The sequence below is a fragment of the Nicotiana tabacum genome, chromosome 19, assembly GCF_000715075.1.
Source record: "Nicotiana tabacum cultivar K326 chromosome 19, ASM71507v2, whole genome shotgun sequence".
Classification (NCBI taxonomy): domain Eukaryota; kingdom Viridiplantae; phylum Streptophyta; class Magnoliopsida; order Solanales; family Solanaceae; genus Nicotiana; species Nicotiana tabacum.
In genome coordinates, this window is record NC_134098.1 from 111,473,252 (window position 1) to 111,488,463 (window position 15,212).

General features: G+C 37.6%; 1 protein-coding gene across 1 annotated transcript; it reads right to left on the reverse strand.

The window, feature by feature from the left end:
* Positions 1 to 8,406: 8,406 nt before the first annotated feature.
* LOC107775517 (putative mitochondrial protein AtMg00240) lies at positions 8,407 to 8,727 on the reverse strand. The gene has a single exon (XM_016595255.1). It carries the CDS (start codon positions 8,725 to 8,727, stop codon positions 8,407 to 8,409), a length of 321 nt encoding a protein of 106 aa, XP_016450741.1.
* Between the last annotated feature and the right edge of the window lie 6,485 nt (positions 8,728 to 15,212).

Genomic DNA, 15,212 nt, shown 5'->3' on the forward strand with positions numbered 1-15,212 from the left:
AAATTATTATGTGGTCCAACTGGAATTACATACAATAATATATATACAACTTGTGGTGAATTGGTGGAGGTGCAAGGTAAATAATCCAGTTCAAACATTCTTTATTAAATGTGTACCTACCATTGTTTCTTGGAAAATCTGGAGAGCTAGGTGCAATGCCAAATATGATATTTTATTAGAGCTAATGTGAGAAGATCTCTTACTTTGATTGCTTTCTTTGTTGCACAACTGGTGAACGGTCAATTCCAACATGTTCAATTGTGTCCACATTGGGATGATATCAGTCAACTAACGAGGAGCTCAATTCTCTTTGAAAAATCCATGGTGGTTAAATGGATCAGGCCTACCATTCCCTTTCTCAAATTGAACTCTGATGGTAGTTGCAAAGAAGGGAATTGTGGTGGTGGAGGTATGATTAGGGACAAAAATGGGTGCCTAATTTTTGCCTACTCCTTATCTCTAGGCACGGGTACTAGCAATTGGGCAGAAGCTTCTGCTCTTCATTATGGCATAAAATGGTGCATGTTGAATGGAGTGCAGAACATCAATGCTGAGAGTGATTCCAAATTGCTTGTGTGAATGGACAATGTACAGTTCCCTGGAGGATATCTAAAGAAGCTGAGGAGCTTAAAGGACTCAAGATTCAGTCAAGCTATAGTCTTAAGCATTGTTATAGAGAGAGCAATCAAGTTGCTGATAAACTTGCCAATTATAGCCATACTCTCGCTCATTCTAAAAAATTTCATGAATTTGCTGAACTCCCTCCTCAAGTTAGAGGCCTGATGAACATGGATAGATGGTCTTTCCCTCCCTTTCAATGGATCAGATTGAAGAAAGGCAACATTTTATTTCAACTACCATGATCATCATGTTTTTATATAATAGTAAGGTAGTTAGTACTAGAGGTAACTTTTGTATAAAATGGAGTATATATACATACTTCACAATGTTATTGCCTTCCCAACTCAAATGCATTTACCTCATCTCAAAATATAAAAAGATAGGTGTGTCTATCTTTCAAGATGAACTAGGGAGGAGATGTTGCTACTCCCTCAACTCAATGTACTCTTTTGGAGATGAATTAAAAAAAAAAATATTAAACTTGATTTGATGATATTCAGGATGATTACTGCATTTTGCTTCTCTCTTCTTACTTTCAGTAATTTCCAACTCTAACCTTAGAAGTTAAAAGGATTTCATGTGTAGCATATATGCCTATTTTTACGTTTTTGTAGTAGTCGATAATATATAGGACAAAAATTGATATATAAGGAAACACGTATGGCCAGTCACAAGAATAGCGAAACATTGAGGCCTAACTTGCAATTTGTGATACATTCAAAATATTTAATGTGATTAGTATACTCTTCAAAGTAGTAGCTCAACAAACTAGATGATTTATCAATTAAAATAACAAAGTCGAGTTTAGAATAAATGGAGAATTCGGCCCTTTAGAAATAAAACTATTTTGATTTATCCTGCATTGTTAGCTTTTGAGTTATCAGGAGTTAACTTCAATGAAATATAAGGATTAAGAAGGGGATAACTGTTTGAAAATGGGCCTTTTTCTTGTAGTGGCAACAAATAAGCCAGTGAATATGAATAATCCATTTATGTTATCAGCAGTTCTTTCTTGATAATTTCTAGTGACTTTAAATCTTATATCATAATATCTATTGTCAATAGGTATTTTGTTTCTAAAACAAGAAGTCAAAGCTAGAAAGTAAAGTTCTTCCCTGAAAGAGAAATAATTAGGTTGACTTCTATAAATTGTATTATCAATTGGGGTTGAGCAAGTTAGAGTGATTCCAGTATAATATTGGACAAATTGAGCAATGACGCTTGTAACAATGCAAAAATTTGCTGGACTCCAATTGACATCTCACAAAATGAAATAAACTTTGATTTTGAAGGGTTTTTCGATGATATACCACTAAAAAGTAAAAACACAAAACTTTGCCCTGCCAAAGGTGCGTTCTTATATTTACATGTTAAAACAAAATTTATAGTTTGCTGCTAGACTTGTGGATAGGAGAAAGGGAAATGAGAAGAGAGAACATGGAGAGAGAAGAAGGCAACAATGGAGAGAAATTTTTCCGTATTCAATCTGTATGTATTTATCAGCGTATACAAATCGAATCGAAAAATCGTACCAAACCGAAAAGTCAAACCAAACCGATTAAAAAATTCAACTAGGTTTGGTTTGATTTGGTTTGACATTGAGTAAAAAACCTGAACCAAACCGACATATAAATATATAATTTTTATATATACTTTTAAGATTTTATATAGAATTTTCTTTAAAAAGTGTCTAGAAATATTTGGGATTCTCTTAGGGGATATAATATTTAATAAAATATGAAGTGCTCCATATTTATTAACCTTAAATAATGACTAGTATGATCACTTTCTTATCAAGTGTTATGAAAGACGTCAATCTCTTTGTTTTTCCATATTCATATGTCAAGATCTTTTAAATTCTTATATCTTTTTTGAATTTGAAGTGGTTATTATTATTTAGGTATCATATTGATTTTTATGTTTAATTACTAAATTCGGTTAACCTTGAAAGTGTATATCAACAAAAATTATTGTTAGACGACTAAAAAACTAACTATTATGTGTTACTAAGTAAATTCACCCATAAGAATATTTAATAGATAATATGTTTGTCAATTTTTTAAATTTTTACTAAACATATATTTACTTATAAAAAATTTAACAAAGTAATATTGAAATAATATTTAAGTAACAAAAAACCCGAAAAACCTGCCAAAACCGAACCAAACCAAACCGATATAGTTGGTTTGGTTTTGATAAAAACCGAACCAACCCGGTCTATGTACACCTATTTAGCCAACTAGCCATACAAGCTCAGCAACAATAGTTGTTAAGCTTCTATATTCAGCTTCTGCAGAGCTTCTGGAGACAGTTGTTTGCTTCTTTGACTTCCATGATACCAGTGAGTCACCTAGCTTGATCAGATATCCTGTCACAGATTTCCTAGAATGTTGGCATGAAGCCTAGTCTGCATCACAATAAGCTTTTAAAGTTCCTTTGTTGTTGCTGGACAATAGAAGTCCTTGTCCAGGATGATTCTTGACATATCTAACAATACTTATAGCAGCTTCCATATGAGAGTTCTTAGGCTGTTGCAAGAATTGACTCAGTATTTGTACACTAAATGCTAGGTCAGGTCTTGTCATGGTTAGATAGAGTAACTTCCCTATCAACCTCTCATAAGCCCCTGAGTCTGGTAGCAGGTCATCTAGTCCACTACTTGTAGTTCCAAGGTAACCATCATATTCCTTGGTAGTCAGCTTAGTGTTTATATCCAAAGGCATGGTAGCTGGTTTGGCTGCACCAAGTCCAAGCTCAGAGATAAAGTTCCAGTGTATATTTTCTCTGATGCATAAGGATGTCTTTCTCAGACCTTACAAACTCTATGCCCAAGAAATACTTCAATTCCCCTAGGTCCTTCATTTTTGAAAGCTCTTTGCAATGTTGTCTTAGTATCTTTAATCAGCTTCAGATGAGAACCAGTAATTAACATTTCATCTACATATACCAATACCATTGTTGTACCTTCTACAGTTCTCTTCACAAACAAAGAATAGTTATACTGACTTTGAATGAAGCCAAATGTGCATAAAGCTTTAGTGAGATTCTCATTCCACTGCATGGGAGCCTGCTTAAGGCCATATAAGTATTTAATGAGCCTACACATTAGCTGTGACTCCCCCTGACTCTTGAATCCTGGAGGCAGTTGCATGTAAATCTCATCAAACTGATCTCCTTGCAAGAAAGCAATGTACACATCTGTTTGATGGATGTGCCAATGTTGAGCAGCAGCGATGTACATGATAGTTCTTACAGTCACCATCTTTACGATAGTCAATACCTTCTTTTTGGGTGTAACCTTTGGCTACTAGCCTTGCCTTGAAACTTTCTATTTCCCCAAAGGCCTTGCACTTCACCCTATATACCTACTTATAGCCAATATGAGTTTTACCTCCTGGAAGAGATATAATATCCAGGTATGATTACTCTCCAATGCTTCAATCTTAGACTTTATAGCTTTCATCCACCTGGGATCTTGACATGCTTCAGTTAATATAGTAGGTTCAACCACAGTAGAGAAAGCAGCCAAGTATGTCTGTTACTTTTGTGATAGCCCAATATATGACACATAATTTTCTATGGCATAGGATACAGAGGCATGAACATTTAGAGACACAAAATCCTTAATCTATACAGGTGGACATTTATCTCTGGACGATCTCCTGATTTCACTAGTTGTGATATGTGCATCACTAGGATTAACTGCACCAATAGGGTGAATCACTTCAGAAACTTGGTGTTGGATCTGCACTGTATGTGGTAAGGTTGTCTTCTGTATTTCTCATGGTCCTTCTTCTTGTTAAATTACTCCTTGAACCTCTTCACTAGCATCAGTGTTGTGCATATCTTTTGCAAATGTATTGATCTCTCCTTCAGTGATGGAATAATCATTGTTAGAAGTATGATCCATATGAGCTATGGTTTCTGTGGCAGGTGCATAGATATAGGTTGGTTCTAACTGTTGAGCAAAGACAGGAACTTGCTTGGGCTTAAATGTTTAAAAGGAAAGATGTCTTCCCTGAACACAACATCCTTGTTGACAAAAAAAAATATTGTTAGCCATATTTAAAAGGATGTATCCTTTCTGTGTGCCAGAATAGCCCATTAGCAGTGATGGTATTGCTCTACTCATAAATTTGTCCTTCTCTTGCACATCCTTTGCATAGCATAGATATCTCAATACTCTTAAGTGCTGCAGTGAGGGACTTCTGTTGTATAACTTCTCAAAGGGAGACAATCCATTAAGAATTGGGGTAGGCATTCTATTTATAACATATACAACATTCAACATATAGTGACCCCAATATTTTAGAGGGATACGAGCCTGAAATCTCATAGTTGTGGCAACTTCTAGAATATGTATATGCTTCCTCTCAGCTACTCCATTTTTCTGAGGGGTGTAGACACATGTTGTCTGATGAATCATTCCAAGCTCTTTAAATAAACTTTCACATACGAAGTTAGTGAATTCTGTGCTATTATCTGTTCTAATTACTTTAACACTGCTATCAAATTGATTTTTCACATAGAGTAGAAAGTATTTTAGTATAACACATATATCTGATTTCAGTTTCAACAAAAATAACCAAGTCATTCTGGAGAAATCATCCACTAAGGTTAGAAAATATTTATTTCCATCAAAAGTTGATACTCTATAAGGGCAGAATACATCAGCATGTAGTAAATCAAAGCATTGAGTACTTTTAATATTGCTACTAGGAAATGAAAATGTAGTATGCTTAGCTAAGGGACACACATAACACTTGTTCACTATATTGACACAGTTGTCATGCCTTATTGTGAATAGCTTCTCCAGAATTACATGGGTCACATCTCCTAATCTTTTATGACATAGGCTGATGTTAACTTCTCCCTTATCATTCTCTTTATCCTCTTTATTCTTCATTCCTGCATCTATAGTTGTAGATTTATTAACTGCCAAAGCCCTCTCAGTGTGATTCTCAACTGCCTGTGGTATTAAGATGTATAGCCCTTCCTTCTCTTTACCAATCTCCTTCACATTCCCATTGTATAGATCTTGAAATAGACAAAAGTCAGGATAAAATACAACACAATACTGCAAGTCTCTAGCTACCTTTGACACTGAGACGGATTGTATCTGAATTGTGGAACATGTAGGATATTCCTAATTATGCTCCTTGCTGAGATTGGACAAGTACCAATGTGAGTAACTAAATTCACATCTCCAATAGGTAAATGTACCCTTCTAGGATTATTAGATTTAACTTCCTCAATTGTAGATAGTGTCCTAAGATCAGATACCATATGGTTTGAAGCCCCTGTGTCAATTATCCATACTTGAGGAGGTTTATTGGAAGTGTTTACTAGGAAAGCTTTACTAGTACCTTTTGCACTTGTCATGTTTGCAGAAGCAGGTGTCACTGAACTTTTGTTTAACTTGTGCAGCATTTGCTCATATAGCTCCTTGGTGAAAGAGCAGGCTACAAGCTGTTGTACATTATTGCTAGAATTTGGAGATTGCCTCTACATCATTGTTTGTGATTGAGTCTGTATCTGCAGATTTTGCATCTATGAAAAAGTCTGAGGCTGCAAGAAGCTATTATGATTCGAGTCACTAGCCAACATATTATATGTAGATGCTACCCCTTTCTTCTTAGGCTTAGGGCTTTGTGGATAACCAATGAGTTTCCAACAATTTTCTTTAATGTGGCCTTTCTTTCTACAGTACTTACATAATTCATTGTTGTTTCTCCTTGGCTTCTGATAATTTCTAGTCTGTTGAAAATTATTGGACATAAAGTTGTTTGGTTGAAAGGTTGGTTGAAAACTACCAAACCTTGTAGTAAGTAATGCAGTTGACTCATAGTTTTCGGGTAAAATAATGGATTGTAAACCTAGATTCACTACTGTAGCAGCTACAGATTTTTGACTCTCATCACTCATGATCATAGAGTATGCCTTATTGAGTGAGATCAAGGGATAAATCATTAAAATTTGACTCCCAGCCTGGAAATAGGACTTATTTAATCCCATAAGAAATTGATATAATTTCTGCCTCTTCATATGATTCATATAGTCTCTAGACTTTTGACAGTTACATGGACCCGGAACTATTGCCTCAAATTCATTCCAAAGGTCTTTCAATTTTGTGTAATACTCAGAAACAGAAGATGTATCTTGATACAATGTTGCAATTTTCTTATGTAGGTTGAATGATCAAGAGCCATCAACCTTGTTGAACTTCTCACAAAGATCTTCCCAGACTGCTTGTTCATCAGATCCATACACCAATCATCTAATCAGTTGTGGAGTTACAACATTCATCATCCATGAAAGCATTATTGCAGTGCACATTTCCCATTACTCCCACAGATTTTCATGAAACCTCTCCCTTTTTCATGTTCCTTCTACAAACCCTAACTTGTTCCTCCCACGCAGAGCAATTCTCATAGAGCGATTCCACAGAGTATACTTTGCCGTACCGGTCAATTGAAAGGAAATGAGTTGTGCTGCACTCATATCTGCAGGTCCGCGATATAAGGGATAATTGTGAGGCAAATAAACTCTAAATTCATCGCGAGCTCCACCTGTTGCTGAACTGTGAGCAAATGGCGTCTATTGAAATTTATAAGTGTGCTAGTAGGTGTGTCTCCCATGGCTACTTTGCTTCAATCGTGTCAATATTTGAAGGAATTGATTCCTTGATCACTGAGCTCAATTACTCTATATCAACTTCGAGGAATTGTTGGATCAAACGAGATTAGATATCCTTAGCCTAATGGCTCTAATACCATGCTAGAATTGTGGATAGGAGATGGGGAAAATGAGAAGAGAGAACATGGAGAGAGAAGAAGGCAACAATGGAGAGAATTTTTTTTGTATTCAATTTGTATGTACAACTATGTATTTATCAGGGGTATACAAATCGAATCGGAAAATTATACCAAACCGAAAAGTCAAACCAAATCGATTAAAAAATTCAACTAGGTTTGGTTTGATTTGGTTTGGCATTGAGTAAAAAACCTGAACCAAACCGACATATAAATATATAATTTTTATATATACTTTTAAGATTTTATATAGAATTTTCTTTAAAAAGTGTCTAGAAATATTTGGGATTCTCTTAGGGGATATAATATTTAATAAAATATGAAGTGCTCCATATTTATTAACCTTAAATAATGACTAGTATGATCACTTTCTTATCAAGTGTTATGAAAGAGGTCAATCTCTTTGTTTTTCCATATTCATATGTCAAGATCTATTAAATTCTTATATCTTTTTTGAATTTGAAGTGGTTATTATTATTTAGGTATCATATTAATTTTTATGTTTAATTACTAAATTCGGTTAACCTTGAAAGTGTATATCAATAAAAATTATTGTCAGACGACTAAAAAACTAACTATTATGTGTTACTAAGTAAATTCACCCATAAGAATATTTAATAGATAATATGTTTGTCAATTTTTTAAATTTTTACTAAACATATATTTATTTATTAAAAATTTAACAAAGTAAGATTGAAATAATATTTAAGTAACAAAAAACCCGAAAAACCCGCCAAATCCGAACCAAACCAAACCAATATAGTTGGTTTGGTTTTGATAAAAACCGAACTAACCCGGTCTATGTACACCTACTTAGCCAACTAGCCATACAAGCTCAGCAACAATAGTTGTTAAGCTTCTATATTCAGCTTCTGGAGATAGTTGTTTGCTTCTTTGACTTCCATGATACCAGTGAGTCACCTAGCTTGATCAGATATCCTGTCATAGATTTCCTGGAATGTTGGCATGACGCCTAGTCTGCATCACAATAAGCTTTTAAAGTTCCTTTGTTGCTGCTGGACAGTAGAAGTCCTTGTCCAGGATGATTCTTGACATATCTAACAATACTTATAGCAGCTTCCATATGAGAGTTCTTAGGTTGTTGCAAGAATTGACTCAGTATTTGTACATTAAATGCTAGGTCAGGTCTTGTCATGGTTAGATAGAGTAACTTCCCTATCAACCTCTCATAAGCCCCTGAGTCTAGTAGCAGGTCATCTAGTCCACTACTTGTAGTTCCAAGGTAACCATCATATTCCTTGGTAGTCAGCTTAGTGTTTACCTCCAAAGGCATGGCAACTGGTTTGGCTGCACTAAGTCCAAGCTCAGAGATAAAGTTCCAGTGTATATTTTCTCTGATGCATAAAGATGTCTTTCTCAGAACTTGCAAACTCTATGCCCAAGAAATACTTCAATTCTCCTAGGTCCTTCATTTTTGAAAGCTCTTTGCAATGTTGTCTTAGTATCTTTAATCAGCTTCAGATGAGAACCAGTAATCAACATGTCATCTACATATACCAATACCATTGTTGTACCTTCTGCAGTTCTCTTCACAAACAAAGAATAGTCATACTGACTTTGAATGAGGCCAAATGTGCATAAAGCTTTAGTGAGATTCTCATTCCACTGCATGGGAGCCTGCTTAAGGCCATATAAGTATTTAATGAGCCTACACACTAGCTGTGATTCCCCCTGACTCTTGAATCCTGGAAGCAGTTGCATGTAAATATCATCAAACAGATCTCCTTGCAAGAAAGCAATGTACATATCTATTTGATGGATGTGCCAATGTTGAGTAGTAGCGATGGACATGATAGTTCTTACAGTCACCATCTTTACGACTGGGAAAAAAGTTTCCTTATAGTCAATACCTTCCTTTTGGGTGTAACCTTTGGCTGCTAGTCTTGCCTTGAACCTTTCTATTTCCTCAAAGGCCTTGTACTTCACCATATATACCCACTTACAACCAATAGGAGTTTTACCTCCCGGAAGAGATATAATATCCCAGGTATGATTACACTCAAATGCTTCAATCTCAGACTTCATAGCTTCCATCCACCTGGGATCTTGACATGCTTCAGTGACTGTAGTAAGTTCAACCACAGTAGAGAAAGTGATCACGCCCAACTATGCCTTGTAAAAAGGATTAAGTGGTCGCTGCAAATATTACCCGGTTCAAGTCCACAGTCGAATCCCTCAGGGAACTAACCTATTTACTACAACTTTAAATAATGCTAAAGATAAGCTCAAACAACTTTCGGATGCAAGAGTTTTATGAATAATCAGTAAAATTTATTTAGCTAAGGAAAAATGACAATAAAACTAGCAATAATCAAGACTAAAATTGAATTCAAGGGTAAAAGGATCTAAGGCTATTGATTTTCCCAATTGCCGGATTAATTCTTAACTTTTTAGCTATAATCTCATCGTAGTACTCTATGAGGATTATGAATTCCGAGCTACCGTAATTATCTCTCGATCAATTACGATAATTTACTAGAAGCATTCTCTCGAATTACTCTAGTCAACAATTTATGCAACTCAGAATTATCCCACCAAACCTTCGTTATTTCTAACCCCACTTTTAAATTCAAGTAATTAATCTCTTAACTTACCTAAAAGTGGTGTTGTTCTAAAACAATCTAACCAAGTGTTCTTTCTCAAGCAACATAAGGTAACTAGACACGATTAATCAAGGGTCCTTTCAATTAACCACAATACAATACGTAGTTGAACAATCATAGAACAAACATAACTCAATTATAACAAAATAGAGTCAAGACTTCATCCAACAATTGGTTCCATCAACCCTAGATAATAGATTTAGCTACTCATACTAATGGAAAACAAATCAATAAAATAATTCATAATCAACAAATAGAAGTATGAAGAAGAAGATGAAAACTCTTAGGGAATTATCCGTCTTCTCTCCCTTGTTCTTGCCTCTAAAATCTTCTAAAACCAGCTATATTTGACTTCTGGGCGAGTTTAGGCTTCATATAGGTTTAGGTTAGTCGCCTAGGAAATTACATAATTAACCCTGCGTGTTTGGCTTTCGTTCGCTCATCCGCGGCCGCGGATTCGATCGCGGATTCGATCGCGGATTTCCACTGCCTCACTGCCTTGAGTTCGCGGGCCAATTCGCTGCCCACTTCGCGGCCGCGCACCTGGAGGGGTCGTCTCGCTTGCTTTTCTCGCTCCTTTTCGACCGGGCTAACCTTCGATTAGCCTTTCACACTCCATGTTGACTCCAAAACACTCGTTAGCTCCCTCCTAGCTTGGAGTAGCTCCTGCAAAGCATCAAATTCTTAATTAGAGTATTTTGTTATCTTTTAACATTCAAATATCAATAAAGTGAGGCTAAATTAGAGTGTAAATAGTGTCTAAATTGCATAAATATAGCCTACTATCAACACCCCACACTTAAACCATTGCTCGTCCCCGAGCAATCAAACTACACTCTAAGAGGCCTAACTTCACTGAGCGACTTCCCTACTCGTCACACCAAGAATATTTCATATAAATTGAGGACATTAGTGCAACATCTACACCTCAAGAGTTGACTCCCTCTAGCCACACAATGTTCCTAATCGGCTTACTTACTCTAATTCATAGGTCCAGACTTACCTCTCCTTCATGAATCAAGTGCCTGCTCACAACAAAAGAGACTCATTTCTCAATCAGTAAAATTCACACACACTGAGGAACTTTAAAAGGAACATAATTTATTCACCCTCAGAAATAACATTCTTGTGCCACAGAAAATGCACCATAGGCTTGCCCGTATTGTACGACTCTACTAATTGAGCTTACTCAGTTTAGGATAAAGTAGGACTTTATTTGGATGTAATGTAGGTTGCGGGTTGGGTAGGATATATTTAGATATAATAGTGACTACACCTCCCTAAGCACTTTAATACATTTATTTTACAATCACGTCCACACCTAAGTTAAACCAATATTTTCATCTTTAACACCATATATACCACCCCACACTTCTTCTTTGAGCACAATCACCTTAAAAGCCACCAAAGAATTATTACCAATCAACATGATACACTATTAACAATGTTCTTCTCTTTTTTTTTTCTTTTTTTCACAAGTGGCTTATCCAACAAGATATATCTTTCTCTTTATTTCCCTAGTTCCACTCAAAAGCTCCACCAACTACCCCAAACTTTATCCTTTGTAAATTCATAGTATTTCAAGTGCTTACGAGAGGTAAAGGGTTCAAAAAGATGGTTAATTCAAACAAGGGATAGGGCTTGTAATGTGGTTGCCAAGGAAACAGGATTACAGGCTCAACGGGGTTAACTATGGTACATAGCAAATAGGTGGATGGAGTATGTATATATATGGTTCAATAAAAAAATGTCTATATCACTTCCCAGACTAAACAGGACTACCATTTCGCCTTGCAGACACACGGGGCAAGTTCTAGGCGTTAAATATCGTGCACAGAATATAACAAGCCTCACACACACATGGTACATAACTCATTCTAGATTAGATCATCAAACACTCGGATCAGGGTACTTAAGCCAAATTAAGAACATACATTTTAAGGCATTCTTACAAGAGTCAACAAATGAGCCTAAGCGTCACACTAAAGTAACCGCTATATTCAAGGCATTACGAAATTAAGGGATCCTATTCTAATTCTGCCCATAGCCCATAAATTCCTAACTAAAAATAAAAAGCTAACTACACCCGGTTCAAACAAAACCCTTGGAAAAGAACCGTGGTTTAAAGAAAAACCAAGGGGGAATTAATACACTACTATAAAAGAAAATCTTTTTTTTTCCGATCAACTTTAGTCCCTCAAGAAACCCGTTGAATGATATCCATCGTCGGGACAAGTCAAAATTGATTTATACAAATAAACTACGAAATTATCTACATACAACATACAACAAAGTATCCCCCACCCCACACTTAAAAAGATGGCATGTCCCCCTGTCATACAAAGTAAAGTAATGTGAGATAAAGGAACTTCCCTGGTGGATCAATCTTGATCGGAGACAGTGCCAGGGTCGAGATGACATGCTCTCCCCAGCACACGTAACCAGCCCATGATTTTCTTTTCTGACTTCACATTTTGGGTGGCCAAAGCATCAACTCTAGTCCCCAATTCCGTGACGGAAGTGTGCAGTCCTGCAATGTCTTGTTCTAAGGTTGTCATCCGTGTACTCCGTCTAACCTGGGATGGTCCTTCAGCCGCTGCAGCTTGTTCCTGTGGGGGTGAGGCAGGTTCAACCTCCTCCTGCCCTTTATCGCCCTCTTCCGACGCATTAGAATCGTCACTATGAGTTGCTCCTGGTGCCACCGGGTCTTTCCCGATAGTCACTTTGTGTGCCTGAAACTTTGCTTCTTTCTTTACCATGCCATTCGCATTTGGGTTCTCAGGCACCCTTGCTGCCTGGCACAATCTAGTAATCAGAGAGGGTAAAAATAACCCATACCTCTTCTGTAGTGAACGGATGAATATCTCATACTAAATAACCTTGGCCACATCAAAGTCGTGGTCATTCATGAAGCACCAGATCAAGGCAGCTCTCGGACCATTTACCTCTGTGGTGTTGTGGGACAGCAGCAAGCGACTGTTGATGATGTACAACCAGCACTTTCCTTCAAAAGTGAGTGAGGCAGAGTGTAGCTTCGATCCCGGCACAACCCACACTACCTCTTTGTCTGGTGCACATATAGTTCTGAAAAACATGTTCCATGTGATGGGTTCTCTCCTGTAAGTATCACAGAAGTCCTCCTCCCCATTTTATTCAGGCAATCGATATACTCTCCTGATGGCTTCTATCGAGGCATCCATCCTTGTATGTCGCACAGTGTATATTCTATCCTCATATTCGGGGCAGTTAGCATAGAACTCCTGGACAAGCATCAAGTTACCCTCCTCCGTCTCTTCAAAAAAGATGTCCAACCTGCGCCTGATCAACTCCCGATACATATTAGGGCACTTATCCTGGAGGGATGCCCTGTCAATACCCCTTTCTGGTACAGGTTTTTTAGTGGACTTCAAACTGAAACGGTCTTGGGCAGTTCTGGAGACAAACCTGGTACGATCAAACTGAGCTGCACTGGCCGGTGCCCTTCCCCGAGATGAGCATCCATGACCACTTGATGAGGCTACGGTAGCGCGCCTCTTCCTTGAAGGTTGCATGTTACCTATACAATAAATACTACTATCAGTGGAGAGCGGAATATTTGGCCCAATGGCGGTTACTCAGACTTCACTCGCACAATTGGTCACAATTTATATTCAACACTCATTAAGGCAAATCAACAAACAAGTAGTGTGCATATGTCCCCCCAAGTCACCCAAAGACCTAATTAGACTACCATTCCTCACAAACCCAACAATGGCTTCCCCCAAATCAACCAATTCAAATAGCCTCCATATACTATATATAAATCACAATCCAAATCCCAGACAAAAGCACCTATGATTTTACTGCCCTATACATACAATAGCAAGGGAAAAGATTGAAAAAACAATCACTGAAAAGAAAAAAAGAAAAATACTAAGAAAGAGGAATAAAATCATGTACTTACTTGGAGATCTTGAGAAGAACGGAGGTTGGAGATTGGTTGAGTGGAGAAGAGAAGGAAGGAGAACAGTCTTGTGTTGAAAGGAAAATATGGGGGAAGGGAGGGGAGGCATTTTAGTTGTGGGGGGAAGGAGAAGGGTTTTGGGACTTGAAGTTAGGAAGGAAAGAAGAGAAGTGGGGGAAGTGAGAAGGGAAGTGGGGGTGGTGGGTGTTTAAGTTAGGGAAAATAAAAAACAATTTGACTAATTTTTTAAAAAAACTTACCTGGACACGCTCCATATCCACGCCCAGATCCGCGGTCCAATTCGCGGTCGCGGATTCTGGGCAGAGGGGGACCAAAACTCCACACCCCAATCTGCAGTCCAATCCGCCGCCGTGGACGGGGGAAAAAACACAGGCCAAAACCCGCGACCATATCCGCGGTCTAATTCGCGGTCGCGAATCTCCGTCTCCACCTAATGTTTTGTCTTTGCCGCATTTTTACCTATTCTCGGGGTTAATTTTGACTCCCGAATCCTTCCGATGTGCATAACTTTTTCCCTGCACACTAGTAGATCGGTCAAAGTCGTTCAAAATCAATTACAACAACCAAAGTAAGAAAAATAATGGGTTGCCTCCCAAAAGGCGCTTAAGTTAATGTTGCGGCACGACGATTTACAACAAACCATGAGTTTCCTCCTAGGAAGCACCTGATTTAACGTCGCAGCACGACACAAGCTTTCATTATCACTCCTCGTTCGCGTACTGGGTTTCTTCCAAAGTTATCACCACTCTATCCCCTTTCTCTTCGACCATTACAAGGTAATGTTTCAACCTTTGCCCATTTACCGTGAACTTGTTTATCCCATCTTCGGATTCAATCTGTACAGCTCCACTTAAGAACACTTGCACCACTCTGAAGGGTCCTAACCATCGGGACTTCAACTTACCCGGAAATAATCTCAATCTTGAGTTGTATAACAATACTAGATCTCCGGGCTTGAAGTTCCGATCTAAGATGTGCTTATCATGGATCATTTTCATCTTTTCTTTGTATAATTTAGCATTCTCAAATGCATGGAACCTGAATTCCTCGAGCTCATGTAACTCAGTGACTCTGCTGGTGCCTGCGGTCTCTATATCCAGATTCAACTACTGCAGTGCCCAAAGTGCTTTATGTTCGAGCTCTACCGGAAGGTGGCATTCCTTTCCAAACACCAACTTGTACGGTGACATA